At 46.3% G+C, this 15,501-nt stretch overlaps 1 protein-coding gene across 1 annotated transcript in view; it reads right to left on the minus strand.

Annotated features, from left to right (window-relative positions):
• Positions 1-14,792, minus strand: part of CLPB (ClpB family mitochondrial disaggregase) — a 146,132-nt gene extending 131,340 nt beyond the window's left edge. The window contains exons 1-2 of the mRNA XM_059068738.2: positions 14,301-14,792; positions 10,755-10,806 (exon numbers count right to left, since the gene is read on the minus strand). Of these exons, the coding sequence (XP_058924721.1) occupies positions 10,755-10,806; positions 14,301-14,703 (455 nt within the window). The 5' untranslated portion in view covers positions 14,704-14,792. The remainder of the gene's footprint in view (positions 1-10,754; positions 10,807-14,300) is intronic.
• Between the last annotated feature and the right edge of the window lie 709 nt (positions 14,793-15,501).

A 15,501-nucleotide genomic window follows, 5' to 3' on the forward strand; every position in this document is an offset into this window, starting at 1 on the left:
TTGTAATTTCATATTTGCATGATTAACGTCTGTCTGACTAGGCTTTAAGCTTCATGAGGTGAGGTCTGTACATTTTTGGCTTACCACTGATCCATCAGGGCCTAGCACAGTGCAAGCACACAGTAGGCACTATTTGTTGAAAGAATAAATGACTGAACTAATTCACCATTTTTATTTTTTTCCTAGGGGATGTCAGTTCCTCCATTTACAGGTTTATTATGACTGTAAATAACTATTAACATCTGCCTAACTCTTAACCATTCACCAAACACTTTTACAATTCTCAATAAGTATTTGTTAACTGTTTACATGAACAGAGATGAACAACACAGCAATGGTCTCCCACCTCCAAAACTCACAGTACTGTGAGAGAGAGAGAGAGAGAGAGAGACCGGGGGGGGCGGGGGGGGGGGAGAGAAGGAAACAGATGATCCATCCCAAAACAGGGTGATCAGTGCTATCACAGAGGAAGTAATATATAAGTACCTGGAGGGCTAGGGAAGGCTTCCTGGAAGACATGACACTGATGACCCAAAGGATGGGTAATTTTCTAGAACACAAGAGTTCACCTGCCTGGAACTCTCACAAGATCCTGGGAGGGTGGCCTGTGAAATTATCTTACAGTCGAGGTCACTGAGGATGTTAAGGGACTACCAGCTCAAGGCCATACAGCCAAGAAGCAGTGGGGCCAGCAGTAGAGGCTCAATCCCAGGGCTGGGCTCCCCTTCAGGGGCATCCCTCCTTCCCCCAAGCCACCCCAGTAAGCCCTGGCTGTTCTCTGCTCCTGGGCTTGGCCAACCACCTTACTCTGCTGGGGTTCTCAGCAGCTGACTGGCTGTTTCCACAACTCACCTACTCTTGAAATTCATAAAAAGCTGCTAACCCAATATTCCCCAGTTGCTTTCCATCACCAGGGAGCAAGCAACCAGAGACGCAGTAAGTCCACACTTCAGAAAAGGTGCCAGGCCCTGGACCACTCTGCAAAATTGCTTGTTTGGTGAAGGCCCACTTGAGCAAGCCCTGGTGTTTCAGTGTGTGATTTGGACCCTCCCCAAAGGGCTCAGTTTTTTCTGTAGAGCTTAACCCTGAGAATTCTATTTCAGAGTTCTCAGTGGGAAGCCCATTAACAAGATTTGGAAACTAAGATTCAGAAAGGGAGGGTCTATGACCTATTAAGGGTCACAGAGACAGTTACTGTGACAGAAGTAGAACCCAGGTCTTGTTTTTTTTTAATAATCTTCACCTTAATGCCAATTATTTATATAAGAGAACCACTGAGAATTAATTTCTGACAGTGTTATTTTAAATAAAAAATATCATCTTTAAAGTTATGTGACGATGTTAACAGATGAGGTTTGTAATATATTTTAAATACATACTGCTCTTTTCTCTAAAATCCAAGCCAGCTATTTAGTGACAAATTCAGTGGCAAACTTTAATAACTTCAGTCAAACTTTAGTAACTTTTCTAACAGTGACTGATTCTGTCTCCTGAATAATAATGAACTTAGTAATTCCAGGGTAATACAGCGACTAGAACGGTCTAGGTTTAAATCCTGTCTCTGCTGGCCTTCTTCCTGACTCTCTGTCCTTGTTTCCTTATCTATAAAGTGGAGATAATGATATCTATATCTTGGGATTGTTATAAGCATATACTTAAAGAGCTTTGAACTGTGCCTGGCACATTACAAGTATTCAATTACTGCTAGCTGTTATTATTTTTTAACATCTTTATTGGAGTATAATTGCTTTACAATGTTGTGTTAGTTTCTGCTGTATAACAAAGTGAATCAGCTATACGTATACATATATCCCCATATCCCCTCCCTCTTGCGTCTCCCTCCCACCCTCCCTATCCCACCCCTCTAGGTGGCCACAAAGCACAGAGCTGATCTCCCTGTGCTATGCGGCTGCTTCCCACTAGCTATCTATTTTATATTTGGTAGTGTATATATATGCCTGCCACTCTCTCACTTTGTCCCAGCTTACCTTTCCCCCTCCCTGTGTCCTCAAGTCCATTCTATACATCTGTGTCTTTATTCCTGTCCTGCCCCTAGGTTCTTCAGAACCCTTTTTTTTTTTTTTGTAGATTCCATATATATGTGTTAGCATACAGTATTTGTTTTTCTCTTTCTGACTTACTTCACTCTGTATGACAGACTCTAGGTCCATCCACCTCATTACAAATAACTCAATTTCTTTTCTTTTTATGGCTGAGTAATATTCCATTGTATATATGTGCCACATCTTCTTTATCCATTCATCTGTTGATGGATACTTAGGTTGCTTCCATGTCCTGGCTACTGTAAATAGTGCTGCAATGAACATTGTGGTACATGACTCTTTGAATTATGGGAACCCAGGTCTTCTAATCCTAAAAACCTTGTATTCTTTCTGTAACATTATGCTGCCTTCCAACATCCCAGAATTCAAAAAAACCTGTGTGGGTTATACCCTAACATTTAAAAAACCCTCTCAATAAGCATCAAATTACAAGAGTGATGCCAGTGAGGCCTTAACCTTTGGTCTAGGATAAAGCTTTTGTTTCAACCTACTGCAAGCCACAAGAACATTTACATATTTACTGGTTAAGAGAGTCAGATGTTTTGGTTGCTCTGATGCCATCATTAATATATTCCCATCAAGCCAAAATGATACAACAATCAATAGACAGACAGCCTCCCTGAGGCCCTGAGACAGCCAAATGTATTTACCAGCCAGGGTTTTTGTTAATTAGATAAAATCCCTGGATCAATATGCAGAACATTTACCTATACTGTAGCTAAGCACATTCTGGACACCTTAATCCTGGCACATGGACAGCAAGTGCCTCAAGCCCCAGGCTGGGGCATCTGGGGACAAGAACCAAACCAAGCCATCAATGCAGAGCTAGAATAAATGTGTTTAGCCTTCAACAAAACCCAACACTTTCTTCATTCCTGTGCTGCAAATCAAACCAGACTTTTTCCCAAAGGTATCTAGTAAAAAACTTTTAACTGGAAATGAAGTACTTTACTGTCTAAAACCATCAAATCAGAAATCAAAACAAGATGTCAAAACAATCCTCTAAACAGATCATTGAGGCAGCATGCTATATATATACAGCAGGAAGAGTCAGAAAGACCCACTCAATTGCATAGTTGACCTCTCCACTTGAATATCTCACTGAAACATTAAACTCAGCATGTTCAAAACTGAACTCATCTTTTTCTTGCAACCCAGTCCTCCTCCAGGATCTTCATCTCAGCAAATGGTAACAGCATCTCCACAGCTGATCAAGCCAGAAAACAGAAATTCATTCTTTATTTTTGCAGTATGCGGGCCTCTCACTGTTGTGGCCTCTCCTGTTGTGGAGCACAGACTCCAGACGCACAGGCTCAGCGGCCACGGCTCACGGGCTCAGCTGCTCCGCGGAGCATGGGATCTTCCCCGACCGGGGCACGAACCCGTGTCCCCTGCATCAGCAGGTGGACTCTCATCCACTGCGCCACCGGGGAAGCCCGGAAATTCATTCTTAACACCTTCTTCTCCCTAATCAACCATATCCAATTCTATTCATTCATTCATTCAAGATTCACATATTGAGTACCTACTACATACCAGGTACTGACACTGTTCTACACATCACCAAGTCCTGTCTAGCTTACCTCCTTCATCTCTGCTACTGACATCTTACTTCAAGTCACCACCTGCCATCATCCTCTCTGGCCTGGACTACTCTAGTCACTTTCAACTGGTCCTCTGCATCCACCACAGCTCTATCAATCTATTCTCCACAGAGCAGCCAGAGTGATCTTTTAAAATTACAGATCTCTCTCTCTCTCTTTCTCTCACATACACACACCTTAAAATTCTTCAATGGCTGCCCACTGTTCTTAGCAAAAATAAAAATCATTAACTTGGCCAACAGATCCAGTGTGATATGATCCTTGCTTAACTTTCCAACTTTATTTCACACCCTCTCCCACTTACTCCCTAGAGTTCAGTCATACTGGCCTTCTCTAATTCCTTCACATCTTTGCTTGACTCAGGGCCTTCTACCTACTGTCCTTCTAACACAATGTTCTAGTTTTCTCTTCATCCTTCAGAGTTCACTTTAATCTCACTCAGATGCTTTGCCTTACTGACAACATACCCCCACCCCTAACCCCTCCTATACTCAAGGTTAGATTCCCAAGTGTTTTGTACTTCACTTTTTAAAGAGTTTTATTAAGATATAATTCACAGGACTTCCCTGGCAGTTCAGTGGTTAGGATTCTGTGCTTCCACTGCAGGGGGCACAGTTACAATCCTTGGTCGGGGATGTAAGATCCCACATGCCATGCGGCACAGCCAAAAAATAAATTAAATAAATAAATATTTTAAAAACTCTCCTCTAAAAAAAAAAAAGGAGAAATAAAAAAGATATAATTCACATACCATAAAATCCTTCCACTAAAAGTACACAACTCAATTGTTCTTAGTAGATTCAGAGTTGTGTGACCTTGACTACTAATCTCAGAACATTTTCATTAGCCCAGAAAGAAACTCTGGACCCATTAGCAGTCAGCCCCTACTCCCTCCCACCCCCAGCCTCTCCAGTCCTTGGCAATCACCAATCTACTTTGTCTCCATGGATTTGTCTGTTCTGGACATTTTATGTAAATTGAATCATATAATATGTGGTCTTTTGTGTCTGGCTTCTTTCACTTAGCATAATGCTTCCAAGGTTCATTCACGTTGTAGCATATACCTAGCAGTACTTCACTTCTTTGTACTGATAAATAATATTCCACTGTATGGCTATAACATATTTTTACTTATCCATTGACCAGTTAATAGACTTTGGAGTTGTTTCCCTCTTTAGGCTGCTATGAATAATGCTGCTGTGAACGTTCATGTACAAGTACATTAATATACATGTTTTCATTTCTCTGCAGTACATACCTAGGAGTAGACTTGCTGCATCATAAGGTAACTCTATTTTTAATATTTTGAAGAATTGCCAACTGTTTTCCAAAGCAGTTACACCATTTCACATTCCCACCAGTAATATATGAGGATTCCAATTTCCCCACATTCTTACCAACACTTGCTATTATGTCTTTCTGATTACAGCCATCCTAATGGGTGAGAAGCAGTATCTCATTGTGGCTTTGATTAGCATCACTCTAATGCTAATGATGTTTGCATCTTTTCACACGCTTATTGGTCATTTGAAAATCTTTTTCAGAAAAATGTCTATTCAGATCCTTTGTCCATTTTTAAATTGGGTTAACTTTTTTATTGTTGAGTTGTAAGAGTTCTTTACATATTCTGGATGCAAATCTCATATAATTGGCAAATATTTTCTCCTTTTCTGTGGGAGAGACTTTTCACCTTCTTCAAAGTGTCCTTTGAACACAAATGTTTTTAATTTCCATGAAGTCCAATTTATCTAATTTTTTCTTTGGTTTCCTATCCTTTTGGTGCCATATCCAAGAAGACTTTGCCTAGCCCACAGTCACAAAGATTTAATCCTATGTTTTCTTCTAAGAGTTTTATAGTTTTAGCTCTTACATTTAGGTCTATGATCCATTTTGAGTTAACTTTTGTGTACAGGTGAGGTAGGGCTCCAACTGCATTTTTTTCCATGTGGATATCCAGTTGTCCCAGCACCATTTGTTGAAGAGACAAACTGTTCATCACTTTGAAGTACATAATTATAATTGCATAATTAGTCACCTGGCTCCCGGTTAGACTGTAAGTACCAAGAGGGCAGAAACTGTGCCAATCTTGTTCACCTCTGTACCTCCAGCACTCAGTCCAACGCCTAGCTCCTAATAAGCACTCATATATATTGGTTGAACTAAGTAATAATTCTATTATTAATAACGAACACTCAACAACTCTGTAAGTTATAGGTATTATCATTTCCATGTTACTTAGTCTTAAAGAAGTTAGGCAACTTGTGCCTTGTTTTGCTGGTTCTCAATTTTTGACTTAATGTGTTCCCTCTTCACCTAAGAAGAGGGTCAATGAGCTCCTCCAGAGCAAGGACTGCTTCTCCTTCCTCATTTTGTTGCCACCAACACAAATTCAGCTCAGGGTAGGCTGGATAGATGAGTGACTGAGAGACAAATGGACAATGCCCTCCATGACCATGTCCCTTCCTATCTCCAGTCTCTCCTGGCCTCAGGCTGTGATCCAGCAACACCAAACAGTATATAATTTCCCCTCCTCACCACACACTCTAGGCTGTTTCTTGCCTCAGTGCTATCACTTAGACTATTCCCTTTGCCTGGAATGCCTTCTCCTTCTATTTGCTAAGCCCTCCTGATATTTTAAGACTCTAATCTTTTTCACTAGGAAATGTCCGAGAGGTGTCATTTCCTCTAGGACATTTTCTCTGGTCCCCCAGGTTGATTAGTGGCATATCCTGGCCTCCTGTCTCACCACTGATCACACTGTATTACCACAGTCTTCCCCAGACTCGTTCACTGAGGGCAGGAATCATGAGTGGTCAGATGTCCCCTGTGCCAAGTATACAACCCAGCATATAACAGGTGCTCAGTAAAATTTTGTCAAATGAACAAATGAATCCTGGAGAGAAAGGGTAGGCAGTCTGCAGTCCACGATTGACACCATCAGACTTCCTTCTTTTAAAAAGCGCTTGGGCGGATGGAAACAACTGAGTTAGGCACTTAGCAGAGGGCTTCCCTGGTGGCACAGTGGTTAAGAATCTACCTGCCAATGCAGGGGACACGGGTTCGAGCCTTGGTCCAGGAAGATCCCACATGCCGCAGAGCAACTAAGCCCATGAGCCACAACTACTGGGCCTGCGTTCTAGAGCCTGCGAGCCACAACTACTGAAGCCCGCACGCCTAGAGCCTGTGCTCCGCAACAAGCTAAGCCACCGCAATGAGAAGCCCGCACACCGCAACGAAGAGTAGCCCCTGCTCACCGCAACCAGAGAACAGCCTGTGCGCAGCAACAAAGACCCAATGCAGCCAAAATAAAATAAATAAGTAAATTTAAAAACAAACAAACAAACAAACAAACAAAAAATGCACTCAGCAAAGGCCCAGCTCCCTGCCAGGAGAAGGCAAGTGGGTAGGGGTATAGTCTTTCACCCAAGTTTGTTTGAAAGGAAATGTGATCTCCACTGGGAGAACAGGAGGCCTCACTTCTGCCAGCCCCGGCAGCTCCTCACATGGCTAAGCCCGAGGTTGGACAGATGTGCCTTCAGACTGCCCTGTGCCCTAGGTTTCGGGTGAGTGGTTCCTGGGTCCAGAAGCCAGGCTTGGGTTTGGGCTAAGCCCAGAAGCAGGGCCACCTGCTCATGCTGCTGACAGGTGGGACAGGGGCCTCAGGACTGGGCTTCCACTCCTGAAGAGCCAGATCTGAACTTGATAACAAGGTTTAAGTGCCTTGAGGGAGGAAGGAAACAGTTGCCACACACGGAGAAAGGAGAAGAGGACAAAGGGAAGAAAATGGGACCCAGCCTTCCTCTGATATAGCCAATGGGAGTATGGAAATAAGACTGAATTGCCTGCTTCAGGTTTGCTGAGAAGTCAGTAAAAAGCAGCCTTCCCCAACTTTCCCTGTGCTGGAGAAGAGGATAAGACATGTGGGAAACCAGACCTTGTCCCTGCCCTGGGGAGGCACACAATGCAGTGGTTTAAGGTGAAGTCTAGCCCAAACCTTCTTAATATTAAAAAAAAAGTGTGGCGAGTGGCAGAACCTTCCCTGCCCCTTTAGCCAGGCAGGCCCATACCACAAACAGTTAGCCAGCTCTACATAAAACAGGTCAACAGTGCCCACACTTCAGGTGGTTGTCCAGAGCTGTTGGCTTGCTGCGTGAGGATTCCTCATCTGTTCCTGATTTGGGCAGCATGGGAACTGCACTGGTTTTCCTGTTCATGGGCTGAGTGCCTCCTCAGTCCTGATGTTCAGCCCTGCTTCTCCCACCTGACCTCCAACCTCTCTTCTAGCAAAGGATTCCTCTCCTGCCATGGCTAACACGGCTCTTCCTAGATGACCCACGTACCTTCCCAGACCAGCAGGCAGGTGTGGGGCAACGGGCAGATCACACTCAGCTGGAAGGAGTCAAGGAAGTCTTCACAAGGGCTGTAGGACTTGAGCTGACGCTGGGAGGCTTTAAGCGGAGGGTAATGAGCACCATGTACAGAGAGCCATCTGTGTGGAGGGCCCACACCTAGAACCTAGGAACTGCAGAGTCCAGAGTATCCTTAAAGAGGATGATGAAATTTCCTGCTTCAGATTGCTGCCCTTCACTATCCAGAGCTCTCCCAAGGCTCTGGGGCCAGCAGAAGGTAGGGGGCCATCAACGCAGAGACACACATGGCATAGAATCCAGAGAGGGCAAGAAGGAAAGGAGGGTAGAGGACAATATTATCAGCAGGTCTGAGTTTTATTCCAAATACTGATTTAACCACACATCATACACATGGTGACCCAACCACGTATAAACTATAGTAAATATTTTTTAAAAATTGAGAATGGAGGGCTTCCCTGGTGGCGCAGTGGTTGGGAGTCCGCCTGCCGGTGCAGGGGATACGGGTTCGTGCCCCGGTCCGGGAGGATCCCACGTGCCGCGGAGCGGCTGGGCCCGTGAGCCATGGCCGCTGAGCCTGCGCGTCCGGAGCCTGTGCCCCGCAGCGGGAGAGGCCACAGCAGTGAGAGGCCCGCATACCACAAAAAAAAAAAAAAAAAAAAAAAAAAAAAAAAAAAAATTGAGAATGGAATTCTAGCCTGGTATTGGCAGGTCTGTTGGGCAGAATTAAAGGCCAGAACACACAGAGGAAGAAATTAGGGATAGCATTAAGCACCTGAGCAGAGTCCAGGGCATAAAAAGGCTAAACAAGGACCTGCAGTAGGAATTCAAGAAAGCTTCCTTCTAGCAAGGGTGGTTGGGCTCTCCCCACCCCTACCTGTAGGTCTAGCTCTCTGAGTGGGAAGAACTGTGATTGGTAGGTTACATGTTTGTTTCCTTGAGACCAGGTGGTGGTGGAGGGGAGAGATTGTCAGTTCTAAGGGGCAGGGTCTGTGCCTTGCTCATCTCTGACCCCCTCATGAGGGGTGAAGGGAGATTCTGATTGAGTCATCATGACCAAGAGAGACAGGACAAGAGAAGGCAGGAGAAAGGCAGGTTAGAGACGTGGTGACACACAGGAAAGTCCCTACAGACCCAATCCACACAGACAAGGATGAATGTTCTGAATCACATACACAACATAAATTCAATCACTTGCTGTAATTTTGGGGCAGGGGTTTACCTGCTAATGAGAAAAAATGTATATTTGAAAGAGCTAAATCAATCAACCCTTGGGGGCTCAATGGAACAGGGTAAACTCAGCCTTCCCTAGGTGATGGAAAGGTGGATTCACAGCACTGCTGCTCTGTAAATGCACTGCCTATATTGGCTCGCCAGAGGAAAGCAGCAGCCTGGCAGCAGCCACCTCAGCAGTCATCAACAGGTGATTAAAGAGTTAGCAAAGGCCTTAAAGGATGGGGCACAGCCACTTTCCACCCCCTCATGCCATCGTACTGCAGCAGAAGGAAACAAGGCTCAGCCGTTTCTGGCCACGCACTGCCTGCAGTTATGAATGGCTCTTATAACAACAAGCTGACATCTGTGCTTGGTTTTAAAGATGCATCATCGCATGTTTATTAAACTATTGCTCCATCATATTTATTTGACTATGAAACAACTCCCAGCCCATACTTCCAAAAGTGGTTTATTAAAAACTAAGCCTTGAACATTAATACTCAAAAGCACCCTTGAGAATCAATAATAATGCTGCAGATAAAATGAAAGGGAATCAAAGCAGTAAGTCTTGATGGGGGCTGTGACTGCCTTTCAACACTTTCTTGTATGTTCAGGCAACTGGAGTGAGGAAGAGCACCAACGGGTGTGCAATGCTGGGTGCAGTGACAGCCTCTACAAATACCTGACTTCCTGTGTAAAATGTGGACATAGTGGCAGGGAAGGGAGGGTGTCCTATGGCCACCTAGCTGCATACAAAAGGCAAAAAAATGGCCAAAGTTAGGCCTAATGCGCGCCACTAGTTTCACCAAGAATGAAGCCTCTGCCCCTGAACAACAGCCCCATACTGATGTCCTATGTCTGAGCATCTGTCCAGGACACAGACTCTGCCCTGCCCTGGGCACCAGGCTGAGGCCCGAGTCAAGTCCCGTCCCTGAGCAAGAACAAGTCTCAGATCTAACTGAACAGTGGTCACTAGGCGAACAGCTGAGCCAAGGAGGCTAGAAATGCAGTCAGCCCCTGGGCAGTGGCCCAGCATGTGCACCCAGACCTGCAGGCAGGCTGCTCTGGCAGAAAGGTCTCTTCCAGCTGCCTCTCAAATCTCCAAGCCTCTCCACTGGTGCCCACCTGCACCCCATCCAGGCAACAAGTAATTACAAGTAACCGATTCCACAGAGAAACAAGAACAAACTGGAAGATTCATTGAAGAACCTACAGGATGCAGAGGAACTCCAAACCACACCCTTCAAAGACCAGAACAGCCAAAGGATCCGGGGATGTTTGGTGCCAGAAAAAAGACACAGGGACTGATTCTCTACCTTAAAACATCTAAGGGTTGACCTGGGCCAAAGGAGCCCAAGTGACTTGGTGACTACAAGGAAGCCACAGGGTTCAGTTCCCAGCTCACTATGAGGATTTCCTCCAACGCAGTGCCACCACCAGAGCAAGGGGCCCATCCCACTCAGCCCTCCTGCACAGGAGAGCAAGGCCTGGGGTATGTCACTCACCTGTTGACTTCTTGGACATTGTTGGCTCGAACAGCTTCCATCAGGGCTGCATCTGAAGAGAGAGGGGGCACTGGTCAAATCTCTGGCCAGGACCTACCCCTCAGGGCTGCTTGGAGGGCCCAGTAAGACAGTGGAAATGGAGGCACTTCAGAAACACGGGCTTTAGCAAGTGAAAGGACGCCAGGATATACAAAGAGAAAGCTAGTCATCCCCTGCCTACGTGGTAGCCTCTGTTAACTACTTGTCTTCCACATCTTTCTATTACAGCCCAAACGCTTAACTCTCATCACAAAGGTGATCCAAATAATGTGTTAGTACCACGTGTGGCCTACCAGAAACACTCAGTGTGTGAACTCCCTCACTCTTCATTAGCTATAAAGCTCTGTAGGTTTATGTGATTATCACTATTGTTATTAATCATCCCCCTACCTTGTCCCATTTTCTCCCCCAACTTCAGTTTCTCAGCCTAGTTTTGAATTTTGATGTCACAGGTCACAAGCCCAGCAAGAGGGACAGGATAGGGAGGAGCAGGCAGGGATGTGGGCTCCTCTGAGAGTGGAGACAGCCTCGACCAGGCCAGCCTCCAATACACTCTGCCCGCTATTCACCATGTGCTATGGCAGCCCCTCTCTCTCTCAACCCCAGTTTCCCTGACTATAAAGCAGAGACAGTAATCCCTGCCCTGATGGCCTCAGAAGGATGCTAAAGAAATGAAATAATGGCTGAAAAATCTGCAAACACCCAAGTGCCAAGCCCAACAAAGGGAGATCCAAAGCAGAGGGTTCCAATCAATCCTTTAGGAATTACCAGGCCTAGCAGAAAGGCAATGTTAAGTCTGGCCTGGCCTGGGCAGCCTGTAGGCTGTTGGCACCACCTTGTGGCCATAAGGAAAAGCTGCCTGGCTCGAAAAAAAAAGTCAGCAGAGGCACAATTCTTTCCTGGGCCAGTGGAACACTTTGAGCCCAGCTGGTCCTGAGCTCCACTGATGGGCACTGGACAGACTCATACCCATCCCTGCCTCAAGGAGCTCTCAGTCCAGCCAAGAGAGTCACCCAGTAAAACATGAGATGAAGCACTGGAGCAGGGTGGAAGGAGCAGACTCGGGCTCCAGTCCTAACTCTGCCACTTACTTTCTGTATGACCTGGCTAACTTACCTAACCTCCTGAGCCTCAGTTTCCTCATATGTACAATATCCACCTTATCATGCATATGCAAACTAGTTCTGTGGTTCAGACCTATGCATATGCCTCCACCTCACCTCCTGGCCTAGACTGCAGGACCAGGTCTTCTGGTTACCTTCCCCAGTTGTTCTCCCAACACACACCCAGGCATGTTTGGGCAGCCCCTAGCTAGAAGGGAAACAAGTCTTCCTCAGATATTGCTGTATCCACTCTCCCCTCAGTCTTCAAAAAGAAGTGACCTCTGCAAGGTCACAGAGGGAGTGAGGAATGAGCTGAGATTAGAACCAGGGCCTCCTGGCTCCTAAAGGGCAGTAATGACTGTGCTGCACTGAGGGTCTCAGCTTACAACTCAAAGTAAGGAGACAGGGTAACTGGCAGGTCAGAAGGGTTGAATTGGTCATGGTTTTGGTCATTATCTATTTTGGTGAACAGACCCTAGTCTCTTTGCTGGGGTTCACATGCCACAAAGTCCAATCTGGGGCCCCCCAAAAGCTCTAAGGCAAGACCTTGGACACCTTCCCCCAATCCTTCTAAACATACTGCCCTCGAACATTCCCTGCTCATCAACTTTCCATTGCCTACAGGAGAATTCCAACCTTTCCAAACCCTCGTGCTTGATATCCAGACCCCACTCCATCTGCTCTCACCTCATTCCAAAGACCCCCTGTCCTCCAACCAGGCTGGACACTCTGCTAGCCTCTATACATGCCATGCTGACCTGCGACTACTTTATCTTTGTTCCCGGAAACCTCTGCATAGAATACAAACCATCTCGAGGTATATTTACTAAGTACCTACACTATATACCAGAGACTATGGTGGACAAACAACGTGAAAATATTAGGGAAAGGAGCTGGCATCAACCTGAAAATATCAAGATGCACTCACTGCTCTCACGGAGCTCACAATATTCACTCTCCTTTTCATCTCTGCCTTATCCTTCGGAACTCAAGTTCAAATTCCCCATCCTCCAGGAAGGTCTCCAATCATTCAGGAAGGCTTTCCTGACCCTGCTGGCCTTCTGATCCCCCAACAACACACTGTCAGACCACTCACCAGACCCACAGGTCTAACTGCCTGCACTGTCCCCTTAACTGGCATTGTGCTGTTAGGAGTTCTACATCGAGCTCCAAAGTAGGCACACACAGAGTATAAAAATATTGGAAGTAATAGAATCATTAAACTATAATAAAAATATTATATAATTTTTAATTTTTTAATATTATAAAAATATTGGAAGTAATAGAATCATAGCACGCCCAAGCTAGAAGAGCCCTTAGGGGTTCTATTTCAACACCTTCATTTTGTAGATGAGAAAACAGAGGACCACTGAGGAGGAGCAAAACTCCAAATTCACAATGGGAGTTAGAGGCAGAACCAAAACAAGATCCCAGGTGTCCTTACTCCCCATCCAAGGCCCTTCCTTTATAGCTGGTCACATCTGTTGAATAAACAAATGAATGTCAAGGGAGTCCCTCCTCTTGGTCCAAAACCTCAGAGTTTGGGATGCATGGAATCTAGGAACACCATGCCTTAGTCTTCTCCCTTGAGGAAAAGCTGAGAACCTGAGTAGCTGGACTCACGTAGGCCAGAAGTCTAGCTCTCTGCCTGCTCTCCCAGTCCCTGCTCGGCTCCATGCACCTAGGGGGGGATGCCAACCTGGGTCAGCCAGCCCCCATGGTTGCTCTGGGGCTCTACAGAGCCACTTCCTTGTCTTCCTTCTCCTGCCAACTGCCCCACATAGCAAGATCACCTCACGCCTGAGACCAGGCACAGCAAAACCTTAGGAGTCTCCTTGATGGATACACCCACGCTGCTGAACCCCAAGAGGAGTCAAAATAACAGCACTGTAAGAGTACTGAGAAATCATCCTTCACTGTATAAGTGGGGAAACTGAAGCTAGAGAGGAGCAAGGGGCGAGCAGGGCCAAAGCTGGCATTGAAACCAAGTCTCCTCTTCCTTTCTTAGGCCACCTTAGGGAGGGCAACTTCTCTAAACCATCTAATGGTTGCCCTTAAAACACGCGCGGTTTCTTGGAGACCTCTTAAAAGAGGAATTGAGCCAGGCGATACTGTAGAGAAAATGCTCCCATTGTACAGATGGACAAAGTGATGCTCAAAGACAGGAGGCTGACCTGTAATAACTGTAGTATTATACAATAATAGTTGTACAATTTGGGAAATTATGCAACTCAGAGACTCTGGACTCTTCGGCCTGCTCTATGACCTGATGATGTCTAGGTCCTACCACGACTGAGGCTCCGGTGGTCTAAATCTAAATGCAACTCCCACCCTCCAAAGATACGGAGTCACGACACTCCTCCCGCCTCTCACTTCCACAAACCCATACTGTCCCGATAATCACCCTTGTTGGACGGGCTCTTGCTGTAACAGTGTACCACCAGCACCGTCGCCAGCGCCCACACGCCCATTCCGGCCCTGTTGAGGACCCCGTTCCAGCTATCCTGTCCAGGCAGAGTGTCTTCGGGGCTAGGAAGGCGTCCCCACGTGGCAGTTGCGAGGCAGGGGGTCTCGGTACCTCCTCTCTGGCGCCCCCCAGTGGCTTCCCCTCCTCTGGTGAGTAAGGCCGGCGATGTTCCAGGGCGCCCCCCGATGGCTGCCCTCAGCCACTGAGGCTCCCCGCGTTCCCCGGTGGTCACACTCCGGTCGGTAGCACTCCCACGGCTCCGGAACGATGGGGACCTAAGCACCTGGAGGAGCAGCCGTGGCGCCGGCACTGTTCTCCTCAACACCAGGGACCCCAGCATCGTGACAGCTGCTTCGACAACCCCCTGGTGCCGGCCCGTGTGCTGGCCACGTCCAACATGGCTGCCGCGGCGCGTTCGAAGACGCCGCGTAGTGGAATTACGCACTACTTCACGGGAGTGGTAGTCCACAGCCTTAGACCTTGACGTAGAGGAGGAAAAAATAAACTACACTTCCCAGAAGGCTCTGGAACCTGCGCCAGAATGACTGCCGACTTACGGGAGTCCGAGGCATGTTGGGAAATGGAGATAGGGCGGGGGGGCGTGGCAAGAAGGGAAAAAACCAAGTAGGGGCGCGGCGATCAGGAGTTAAGGTTGAAAAAAAAAAAAAAAAAAGAGTTAAGGTTGGAAGTCCAGAGCGGGTTTCCAAGTTTAGTTAAAATGTGCGACGCAATTTTTAACTATTGTAAATTAAACAGGAATCTTCAGCGAAGGCCAATTATGAAACATGTTTATTTCTTTTAGCCTATATCTCTTTTCAGCCTGGGACTGCTTTTCAAAAAGATATCTAGGTAACTGGTGCACCTGAAATAGGAATTCCTTTTCTTTTCATACACAGACTTCCTTTCGGTTGAAAAGCTGACGCCTAATCTTGCTTTCTTGCTTGTCTTATTTTCAAAGGGCTTTCACATGGGCTCATCTCATCCTCACGATAGCTGCCATGTGGGAACCTGGGCAAGGACTATAATTCCCGTATAGAGGGAAGGAAATTTAGGCTCGAAAGTGAAAGGATTTCACTTTTGAAATAAATCAATAAATAAAGCTCAAGTCTTCTGACTCCAAGCCCATCCTCTCCATTAA

Source organism: Kogia breviceps, chromosome 7, assembly GCF_026419965.1.
Source record: "Kogia breviceps isolate mKogBre1 chromosome 7, mKogBre1 haplotype 1, whole genome shotgun sequence".
NCBI classification, from domain to species: Eukaryota; Metazoa; Chordata; class Mammalia; order Artiodactyla; family Physeteridae; genus Kogia; species Kogia breviceps.